Below are 12,011 nucleotides of genomic sequence, written 5' to 3'. Positions count from 1 at the left end.
CCAGTTAACGTTTCCTTTTTTTGCACAGTTCCCTGTGTCATGTTAAAACTCATACCCTGCTGTTGAAAATTGACTGTTTGTTTTTGTAGTGAGCAGATCAAATGTGAGCCTGTAGCACCTGTGCATAGCTAGTGGAAGATGCATATTTTTTACTGTACTGCATGTTTTTGCAAAGTAGTATGAGCTGGTCTGGTTCTACAATAAGAGAGCTGGAGAAACAGCCTCTTCAGTCGTACCTTACAAGGTAAAGAGTTTATATTGCCAGCCACTGATTTGAGATCCAGTCAGTCTCTCCACAGGGCTATCCATTTAGACTTACTTGCCCACAGGAGTTACCACCATCAATAAATCCTTATGTACCTTCATTTTTTTCTGTTGTTCTGACCTGCTGCTTTTCAGAAAGGCAGCTGTGTGATGTGGCCTGCACTTAAGGCCACATCCTGCAGGCACTGAGGCTGAGTTCACATATTAAGTTGAAGTTCCACTGACTTCAGTGACAGGCACACAAATTGACTGTGCTTCAAGAGATCAAAAAACAACTTACTGCAGTCAGTTTATCCATAGAGGATCATGTTGTCATTTCATAGGTAAGAAGAAGCTGCTTTGAAAACAACATTTTGCAAGCTACCATTACTTCTCACTGGAAGATGTTGAACTACAGCAAAGCTACTCTAGGGAGAAATCTAGCTTGGTTAGCTAAAGCTACTTCAAGTAATTCAGACTGCTTTATAAAAAAAAAAAAATCTACTTGTCAATGTACATGTGATAAATTATAACAGAAGTCATATGTCAGCAAAAAATACCACTAAGCTGAGTTTATCACCTCATACATAAACCTGTCCTAAATACAGCTATCCCATATGGGATTTTCCTAAGGACAACATTGCAAGGACTGTTATATTTTTATTGTGAGCAAATCTGGACTCTGTATCATCTCAATACATTTAAAACAGTAAAGAAAAAATATTTAACTTGCACCTTTTTAGACTGTTTGATCATTGGTAGAAAAAAATGGGTATTACCTGTCATTTTTGTAATATCTGACTTGTACAGTCTTAACAACTCAAACAGTGTTCAACTTGCACCTCTTTAGACGGTATGAACAGCTTGAGCACTGGTCTAAAAAATGGGCCTGTCTTTTTACTTGTCAGAGCAGAAATATGAGCCGTTTCTCAAAGATCCTGAACCAATTTGTTACTGAAAATGTCTGTGCCAACACTGAAAAGCTGCTGACATGCAGAATGTTAAAATAAAACATCAATTCCTTTCCCTTTATGTCCTAAAATTGTTTGTAGTTTCGGTAGTTAACTACACAAAGAATGGCAACATTGTAATTGCACTACTTTAGTTACTATGCAAATATTAAGGTAGTTAAACTACTGCAAAATGTAGATAAACTACTAGTTTTATTACATGTAGTTCACTGCTCCCCAACAGTGAGAATAGGAAGTGCTGGAAATTTAAAAGGTTTTAGTAGGAATATATTGAGAACTACTAATATAATTCTTGTCTACAAGTGTATCTGGGCGGTGACACACCGAGCCAACAGTTGGCCATCGGCTACCGTCAGGCCGTCAGTGAACATCTGTTGGGGCTTGTCTTCCCGGTGCGTCCTACACCGTTGGCACTTGTCGGACCCTGTCGGTGGCTTTTTGGCTGATTTGGCATGGTGAATCAGCATCAGGCTAATCGGCAAGAGGGACCACTCTGATTGGTTGTTCAGTTTAGCGAATCAATGCCCAAGAAGTGAAAGGTTCGAGGAAGCCCCTTCAGCCTGGCTGCGTAGTGTCCATGATTTCACCCATTTAGTGCGGTTTGTCCTTCTTTCTTGCTTCACAACTTCGTTTCTTCTCCCTCCACCAAAAGACCAAAGGCAGAGAACAGCAATGCCATTTGCAACTTCTTATCAGACATATCCTGATTAGAGGCAGCTATAAACAGCCGCTGTGTTGAACGACAGCTGCTTTGTTTACTGATTGTATTTCCACAACCTATCTCTTCTTCTTTCCCTTTGAGAGTGGCAAACACAGATACCGTCACCTGTTGGTAGGGGGAGATATTTATCTCACAAAGGTGCAGAATGTACATGCTAGTTGACCATTGGCTGTGGTCTGTACGGTGTGTTTAAGTGCCACTCTTTCAAACCAGTTGACCCGGACAAAGGCGATGTGAGGTGACCAGCAGTCAGCTCACATCACTGCTAGTTCTTTCACATTGCTTCATGGTATAGGGTTATTTTAGTCTGTTAATAAAAATGCAAATAATGTATGCATATATGTTGTTATCCATATAGTAACAGGAATTAAAAAATAACCCGGAGACAGTATTTAAATCAAAATGCACACTAAAGGTTATGTACTGCAGCATAACCAAACCGCAGCAGTTAATCTTCCGGCAGCAAGAATCAGAAGTAATATTCACACACTAACAAGCTAACATGCTAACAAGCACAGAATCTACTCTCTGACTGTGACATGAACGAGTCTGGTGAGCCCTGAAGTTCCAAAGCAGAATCTTTGTAATTCTTCAGCATATGGGCTGCAATTTGGCATATGCAGGAGTGTGAAGGGTAGCAAATCTGCAAAAGAGCTCGTAGTGGCAGTTGAGCTGAATATGCAGGTTGATATGCAGCTTATGTAGCTTCATATTAAGTCTAACAGTATGAGACTGACATTGATGTTCTCATGTAACACTCAGCAAAAAAGCAAATGAGCATATTTCCCAAGATGTCAAACTCTTCCTGTAAGACCGATGCCATTAGTGTATAAGTAAACCAATAGATGGTTTACTGGCTGATTTATTGGCTTCTGGAAACAATTTCTCAATATTGGACACAGAGGTCATGACCTGTCCTGGGAGAATAAGGGTGTGGTTACTTCATGGAGGGAACACTTCTGCTTGTTTTCTTGGTTCATTGCAGTATTCCCTTTTTACTACAAATGCAGTGGTTCTGATGACACCCGTTCTTCTGGAGCTCCTTCTGAAATATGAGACTTAGGAATCAATTTGCTGTCCCTATCTCTGCCTATAAAGTGGTCTGGAATAGTTTTGTTTGTTTGTTTTTTAAAATAATTAAATTCTACATATAGATTTCGGTTTTATGGGCCAGCACATTGTTTTAGTGGGCCCCATCATTTAGTATTGATAAAAACTGGAGGCCTTTTGCAGCCACACAGTGCATCTTGGCTGGAGACAATGGCCACTGGGTTTTACTGGTCTTCAGAAGGATGAAGACACAGACCCTAGACCCAGTCTGACATGCTATCGATGGTGGGGTCTGTAGTGTTCGGGTAGAGGGGCTGCATTAAAATGAAGGGGGAGTGAAGTGAGTTTTGGGATACCTAATATAACATTAGCAAATAATCTTTAGTGCATTGGGGTTACTTGGTTGGAAATTTAATCCTCTGTTATACTGTCATACTGTAGATATGTTTCTGTGAACAGACCCAAAGCCAAGAAAAGGGACCACAAAATCCCACATCCTACTTAAATATCCACATGACTCGCTGTGAAATTTGCAGCACTTTAAAGCAGCTTCTCTGTTGATGCTCGTTCATGGTCACTTTTTTCAGTCCTGCTGTGCCTTTTTGTTTTTGCTTTCAATGTTGCAGTGTTGGCCCAGTGTTTGTTGAGGGCAGAGGTTTTGTGTAGCAGGGAGGGCTGTTGCTGCAGTTAGTGTCTGATAGCTTGCCCTGTCTGCAAGAATGACAAGAGCTCAGGCAGAGATGTCTGGAAGGATTATATGACCTTGTGACACACATTGACAGACTTAAAGTGATGAAAAGTATTTAACCAGGAGGTCAGAATTATCTATCGCACTTGGGCTGTCAACTCCTATAAAGGGATTGAAAAGTAGGTTCCTGACATCAGCCATGCAGGGAAATGCATAAAAGGGCAGGTTGAGTTGTTGGTGAAACGTGGAAAACACAAGGGCAAAATTAAGAGGTTATGGTGGCAGAAGTGTAACTTCATAAATAATTAATTACGGATAGAAGGATGTGAAAACCCATTTTTGTCAAGCTAAGATCGTTTCCCCCTTGTAGACCTTGAGGCAAGTACATAGAAACTATATGACAGCATGCAGATGTCAAGACTGACACATTACATTTGAACTTGCGAGGAAGAGTAAACTAGCTTATATGAGCTTTACTAGGCGATGGCGTGTCTGCACACATATGCAAATACTTAAATTTATAGCAAAAAAGTTGGCTAATTAAGAAAGTTAGACCTGCAAACACCCTTCAGTGTGACAGCAGATTTAATGAGACATTAATGGAGATGTCTTCTTGCTCACTGCCTCCCTGTTCACCAGAAGAGAGGGGGAAAAGGGATCTGTTGGGTTTTTAATGAGCCTGAGAGCTGGGGTTTATCTGTAGTGGTGGCAGTGTCTCACAATGAATCAGTCAAATATCTACTCCACCCTCAAAGGCAGCAGTTATTACCTTACAGAACAAAGCAGAAGGAGCGATGTGTCCATATATACTATGATGCAGAATGCATATGCATGTTAGACTCGAGACTAATCGAAGTCACCTAAATCCACACTGGGAGTCTGCTGTACATCTTCATCTAGCATGTATACATCACTCAAAATATGCAGCTCAGTGTGTCATGTTTAGTAAAGCTTTGAACAATGAAAGCCCAGTTTGTTTGTCTTTTATCTGTTTTGTGTTATATAGAATCATGTTCTTCAACCATGATGACTCCTGAAAATGTGCTCTGATGCCATTATTTTAGTGCAACCGCTTTTGAACTCTGCAGGGACATTTGAAGCAAAGAGTTAATTATTTTTTTTTAATGTGTTCCTCCTCTCTTGGTTTTATGGCGGATTGCCTCAATTAAAATTACAGGTCTACAGGATAGTGTTTTTTTCTTTTTTGTGTTTTGTGGTGCGCCCTTTTTTTTTTTTTTTTTTTTTTTTTTTTTAATAGCCTGAAACGTGTGAGCATGTTCCGACAAGTGCTTGAATCTTTGTAAAGGAGTACTGGGCATGTCAGTCACCAGCAGCAGGCATAATATGTGACTGAGAGTCAGAATGCGTGACAAGCATTTGAACATTTTTACTCCTCTTGCCAGCTTTGTGATATCGGATTCAAAACCAAACACTTGGTTTACTGAATGGTCTTTTGCTTACAAAAAAAACCCCCTGTGTCATCTGTGTGACAGTTAAGAGATAATCTCTCTCTCTTCGGGTCTCACTGTTTCCCTCACAGTGCAACCGGAAGGTGCACAGGAGGGACCCACCTGCATGGACAAGAATCATGGCTGTGCACACATCTACAGGGAAACTAAGGGTGGCATCTCCTGTGAGTGTCGACCTGGATTCCAGCTCACCCGTAACATGAAGGACTGCAAATGTAAGTCACCTCAACCTCAAGTATAGAGTTTCCCTCTGTGAAAGACACACACACGCACACACACACAGAGAGAGAAGTAAGATTTATAGGTTCCTCATAAAAAGGTGATTGGGTTTGAAAACTTGCCGTTGTTGGATATTTGCTCTCATTACACAAATGCCTTCCAACAGTTCTGAAGTAGGCTACTGGCATTTATGTTACATTACCAAGCCTTGACTAATCTTCTGAACAGTCTTTGTAAAGAAAAATATGTCTATTAAATAAGGAATGAGCATTTACACAAGCAGGGTGATTGGGGAGGTTACGCGAAGGGGACTGCTCTGATGGACATCGCACACTTCCTGTTGCTGTGCAACAGAGATCATCCTGTCAGGGCTGGGGCCAGGGCTGATGGGGGATTTGTCTGTGTTTGGATAAGGATTGGAGAAGTGTTATTCTATAGTTTTTCTGTGACAGCCCAGGAAAAGGGCAAAAGGCACTGAGATGGTCGGGTGCAGACAGAATGGCGGTGGAAGGCTTGGCTCACCCATGCTCTTTTTCACTCTGTCATCACAGGTGTGTTAAAAGTGCCAAGGTTAATGCTCCCTTCACCCGCCGGCGCATAAATGTATCGGCACTTAAAGATGTGCAAAGACACACACACATGAACACACAAAGTTAGACTAGGATTCATATAGTGCTTTGCTCCTCATCTGTGTGGAACTGATCTGCCATGTGAGGGTTAAGACATGTCATAAGTTGTAAAACAAAGCTTTTGCTCATTTTGCAGAATTAACAAAATAGATTAATATGAAAGGTGTCCTAGCTTGTAGACTGATGCTCTTATTCACAGTGAGTGAGTGAGTAAATTCAGCCTCTTGCTCAAGGCCACCTCATCAGCTGTTGGAGTTTAAAATATGACCCCTCAGTTCCTCCACTACTGCAGTGTAACTCTTTATTCACAAGGATGAAACGATTTAGTACAGGGAGTAATGGATGAATAAAGCCAAGACAGTGATTAATGTAATTAACACAGAATCATCATTTGAAGTGGTGAATATGTAAATGAAACATTATTGTGCACAGGTTTTGACCTTTTAATGAACGCAGCTTTTAATAAACAACGGTGTTGAAATACAGCATGTCTAAAGGTCCCATTAGTTTGCTTTACTTGTAACTGCACTGAGATGTTTCCAACAGGTGTTCTCCTATTTGTTTAGGTGTTGAGACTGAGTTTTAATTTTGTCAATCCAGTCATTTGAGGAATTCTGCATAGAAGGCTTCACATACTGTATGTATGTATCATTAAAGCCCTCTAAAAGGCAACTGAATGTGGTCTGAATTGGGTCTGTAATATCTGCGCCATGGAGCCCATGACCCAGAGAATGTGTTACTATCCTGAGGTTGCACCTAGGGATCGGTGTTGCAAGGTGTATCCTGTCTCCATTCATTTCCTGCCACTTTCAAATAAAAAGCATAAGAAACCTGCTTCAAAAAATATTGCTTATTATCCTGCATGTACAGCTTATGTTAACAATGTGTCCTTTGATAGTGACATGTAACTACGGTAATGGGGGCTGCCAGCACATCTGCGAGGAGACTGACCATGGCCCAAAGTGTTCGTGCCACATGAAGTTTGTGCTACACAGCGATGGAAAGACTTGTGTAGGTGAGTCCTCTCACCTCGATACAACTACCACAGGCAAGAAATAATGGCTTTTGAATGAGAAAATGTAGAACCACAGATGATAAACTCGGCACCCAATTCCTGACAGCAAATTTAATTAATGTTTGAAATGAGCTATACAGTGATAAAATACAAGTTGAAGTACAGGCCTTGTTATGGTAGCTTTTCCCCTGATCCTTTCCCTTGATCTGTGACATACAAGGACAAAAGGCTACCACCCAATGTGCTTTCCCCTTCGCTGCTGCTGCTGCTCCAGTAATCTCTGTCCCTGCATCTGCTTTGGCTTCTCTTCTGCCTCTTCCTTTTCACTGAACACAGAGCAACAGCTCTCCCTCTTCCTCTCTGTGTCGTGGCCGTGCAGTCAGACCACAACTTTTATTAGCCCTTGGGTCAATTCCTCCACTGCTTCCCGTTGGGGATTAACTCACACACCTGGCTTAACCTTCCACTGGCATTTATCAGTGTTTGCCTCAGCTGACTTAAGTTGAGTAAAAATCTTTCAGCTACTCAGGTATATAGAAATATTATGAAGGGCAGTTTTCCATCAAAGGCAGGTGCAGAAGAGTCAAAGCACAGGTCTCAGGTATACAGGTTGTTTAGCTTTGCAAAATTGCACAGACATTTGATAATTGTGAAACATTAACAGTGAAATTGGTCAAGTGTAAGTTTGAGACACACCATGATTTGGATAAGACATTTTTAATGCAAGGAAGACCAATGTAGTAACAGAATTAGAAGCTACGACTGCAGAGCAGACTGGTGAGGCGGTTTCTGTGTTTCGGTGGCTGTTGGCATTAAGACTTTGGTTTGGATAGTGGCTGATTAGCTCACCATCTCTGGATCCTCTTTATTACTACAGCCCCGACAAGAACCAGACCTATGTCAAGGTCTGGTCATTCAACCCATAATTATTGATGTACCCTGCTAGGCCAGGGAGATTCCACAAAGTTCACCGCAACCAAATTATATGTCCCAGCCTTCTTATTCCCAAGGCAGAGGTGTGCACGATTAGGAGGCAGTCAGCTGGTTAAGCACTCTGGTTTTCCCCCACAGAGTCTGGCCTTACAGAGCCAGAAGGAGGGCTGCTCTGCGGTTAAGACGGGGGTGCTCCGTCTCCTGCTCACTCTATCAGTTAATAAAACCCCAGTAAAACAAACCTTGTACCAAATGAACCACTGGCAGGAGAATGAGTGACAAGAACATTGGACAATTGTCAGTAAGGCATCACTGCTCTGGACCAAGGCTGTAACCCACCATAAGCAACGATTCAAAAGCAATGACCAAAACTATTGTCTTTTATGTCTTTTATTTAAAATGCTGCATAGGTACACACAGGAATTTAAGTTGGTGTCAGGTGTTAGTACAATAACCTTATCCCTCTGGCTGAAAATGATTATTATATTCTAGATATGACTTGTTCCAAAATGCAACAGCTACCTCTGCTTTGAAAAAGGAAATTTCCTTTTAATTTTTTATGCCTTAAAATAACATATTTTCATCCTGAACTCAGCTTTCAAATAGTCTTACATGTTACAAATGAGATACAATAGTTTAGGGGGGTTGGCACATGGTGATAATTATCTCTCAACCACCACAGTGGAAAATAGCAAACAGTGTATAGTGTAGAGCACAACCATAGCAACCACACAAAGTGAAAATATACCCCTGTTTAACCTCGTTATCGATTTGGAAACATTTATGATTCATTAAGTCTCTGCATCGCTCATCCAAAAGGAACATGGCGCATGATTACAAAGCAGCTTCTGCATTGTCGGTGGCTTTGTCGTGAGTCTTTTGGGCTCTCTTAGTATGCTGTAGCTTCACCGTTTAATCAATCTTGTCAGGTGTTCATATGCATTCTTATGTTGTGGTGTCTCTCCTAGCCCAGGCTTTTGCAGCAATATACCATTAGCTGCTCTGTTTTGAAGTGTTGGTCCTTTATCACTCCTACTCACCTCTGTTGATAATTGTGAAAACCGTAGGTATCACGTCTCTTATGGATGGGACATGTCGGCTATTCTCTCTCATACATGCTAATTTCCTTCTGAAACTTCAAATTTCGATTTTTGACTGAAACAGACCTGACAAGATTACATTTATTTTTGCATAAAACGTGTGTAGCCAGTGGGTTCAGATATCAGAGAGGAGCAGCCATCGTGTGGAAGCATTCACGCTGTTAGCACAGCAAGTCATAAACATTCACAAATAGCAGGCAGATGCAGACATGCTCAGGTGTTCATTCATCTGAAGAGCCAACCATGCCGTGCTAAGACATGCACAATCTCACACACACAAGATGCATTTTATAATACAAACAGAAAGCTACACAAACAACAAAACATCTCCAAAATGCATGTGAACACGTAACATAAATATACTGCTCTCATTCCAGGTGGTCTGTGCATTAGGCATTACGATGCGTCTCACAGTGCTCTGTCCTCTTACCTGCTGTGATGCATTGTTTCTGGATGCTGCACGACCACAGGAGCGGATGGGAAATGTGCATGCTTTGTGATGTTGCTTGTCAGAGTTGAGCCATCTACCTGTACTGCTTCACCTGAAAAAAGCTCTGGCCCCGTGGAATTACCAGTTCAGGGCCCAGTCTATGCATATCTATATCATGGGTGAGTGTAGAGTGTAAAGATAAAACTAGATGTGTGTTCAGCAGACCATGGAAAAGAAAGGCTACTTGGCAAGTAGGACTTGTTGAATAAAAAGGCAGCGCAGTAGAAGTCATAGTTTGACATAAATTATACTGTAGGTAAAAACAAGAAGAGGCTAATGCTTTCTGAAATGGTTTTTAGTGACAGCACATACGTTTTACAGCGCGGTCACTGAGTGTTAAGAGACTCAAAATAAAAGCCTAACAACATTAATTCTGAAATGATCTGACCATAAAAGACACCATAAAGTGCAGGCTGGCTGTCTCTGTCTTTCAGCTTTCAGCACTAACCACCACTCTGTCAGTCAAGGCTTGCAGCGCTCTTACTTACTCATATGTGAACGACAAAACTGCACTTTGTCTGCACTGTGTGGAGTATGTATTTGCATGACGGCATGCTGAGAGGTAACACTTTTGCCTTGAAATGTCACGCTTTTCATTTTAGACGAGGACCTGTCATTATAAGTTGTTTGGTAGGATTCTGAAAATAATCCCTGCTGTTTGCTCAGTTGTTACCAGTTGTCTTTAATTTATTTTGTGACAATATAATGTCATTGTTACCTCCTGCGTATGGACATTAATTACTTGTTTACATCTGAAAACATAATCCCTTTTCTTCCATGCTATCCACATTATTCCCAGCCCCAAGATGTCTGCATGAATTATGGATTTGACTTCTGGTTCTGGTTCTGGTTCATTCACTGAACCGGTGTCTACGAGAGTTAGTGCTGTTCTGGATCTTTTCTTTTGGAGCTTTTTGGGAAACATGATGTGGGAACACAACCTATCACATCATGAATGCGATAGTGTGACTACACCTCAACAAATGGCCTCAAATAGCAAATAATAGAGTTAGGTAAGATGTTTCATAGTTGACAAATTGTGCTGTTTGTGGCTGTACCAACAGAGACGCTAAAGTAATTCTGTGGCTTACACAACATTGTGTTAACCTTAAAAATAAAAGTGATTGTCCCCGTCATCCTGTCAGCAGTGGTACAGTCTCCACCATCTACCAAATGCAATTGAATAGTAATGTAGTGCTATGTCTGCCGTGTTTGCTCTTAAATTCACAAGGTTGTTCTACCTCACTTAATAAAACATGCCTGACGTCATTACTGTGAAAGAATTGAAGCCTCAGAGTGTTTTGGGTTGTTCACTGATTCACCTTCAGTAGCAATAGAATCAATAAATTAGTTAAATATGCTACTGTGTATCACCCAAGGCCGCTTTTTCAGGTCATCCTCTCGTGGTGATAGAAGGCAGAAGTATGATCACATTATCTCGTCTAATGGTGTTACAGCCTGTGTTCCTACATCTTTTATAAGGCATAGCAGACCCCTGACTCTCTGACACTACTTCAGTGACGAGAATAACTGGAAGCCTGGAAGATCTAATGGCTTTGAATAAGGTGGATATGCAGTATACCACATCAGATGAGTTCTGATGAGTTCCGTGAATTATATAAACACACAAATGCTGCATGGTTCAAGTGTACCTAAAACTAAAGTGGTGTTTTTACAATGTGTGCATGTGTGTGCGTGTGTAAGCAGGGGAAAGGAGTGTCCAGTCCCCGGCAGCACCACAGCTGTTCCCCAATGGTAAATATGTGTTCCTCTGACTCCTCTCTCTGGGAGCCTGTGGGTGTGGGGAGTAGAGGAAGCTAACCTAGCACACACCGATTGAGCCCTTCCCTTCCCCACAGGGGCATCCGTAGGGCCCCCCCCCTCGCTCAGACCTTTTTCCTCCTTCTGTGAATGCCCTCTCAACAACAGCCACTGCCCATGTCAAACCACACCTTTTCAAAACACAGCTGCACACAGGGAGCCTCTGAGCAGCATTATGAAAGAGATATACTGTCTAGTATCAGTGTGTCTGTGTCATTTCATCGAACTGAGGTCAGTTCGAAAGTGGTGGAACTAAATACATTTACTCAAGTATTGTTCTTAAGTACAGCTTTGAGCTACTTGCACTGGAATTTTTCCTTCTAATACTACTTATTAAATATTATGCATTATTAAAATTTAAGATAGTGGTTCCCAACTGTTTTGACCTGTAACCCCTTTCAGTAATGCGGGTGTTTAGCTGGGCCCCTTGCCAAGATTCAGATGTCTGAGTTGTCAGCTGCTCCACCAAAAGGTCCTCTTCTAAACTTGGTTTCATTTAAATAATTGATTGAGACGCAAAAGATGTAAACTAAGTCTAAACAAAGGTATAGTTTGTGGTTTATAACCCATCCATCCATCCATTTTCCTCCGCTTATCCGGGACCGGGTCACGGGGGCAGCAGTCTAAGCAAAGATGCCCAGACTTCCCTCTCTCCAGACACT

General features: G+C 41.5%; 1 protein-coding gene across 4 annotated transcripts in view; it reads left to right on the top strand.

Moving 5' to 3' along the window:
* Positions 1-12,011, top strand: part of scube3 (signal peptide, CUB domain, EGF-like 3) — a 73,021-nt gene that overhangs the window by 38,361 nt on the left and 22,649 nt on the right. For 2 of the 4 annotated variants that reach the window (XR_002275720.1, XM_020610675.1), the window contains exons 5-7: positions 5,214-5,357; positions 6,889-7,005; positions 11,233-11,283. Coding sequence is in view for 3 of the 4 variants with exons in the window: in XM_020610675.1 (XP_020466331.1) it covers positions 5,214-5,357; positions 6,889-7,005; positions 11,233-11,283 (312 nt within the window). In the remaining variant the exon portion in view is untranslated. The remainder of the gene's footprint in view (positions 1-5,213; positions 5,358-6,888; positions 7,006-11,232; positions 11,284-12,011) is intronic. The other 2 variants (XM_020610676.1, XM_020610677.1) reach the window with 2 other exon arrangements.

This window comes from Monopterus albus, unplaced genomic scaffold, assembly GCF_001952655.1.
Source record: "Monopterus albus unplaced genomic scaffold, M_albus_1.0 scaffold106.1, whole genome shotgun sequence".
Taxonomy (NCBI): domain Eukaryota; kingdom Metazoa; phylum Chordata; class Actinopteri; order Synbranchiformes; family Synbranchidae; genus Monopterus; species Monopterus albus.
This window is presented reverse-complemented; position numbering and strand designations above follow the sequence as displayed.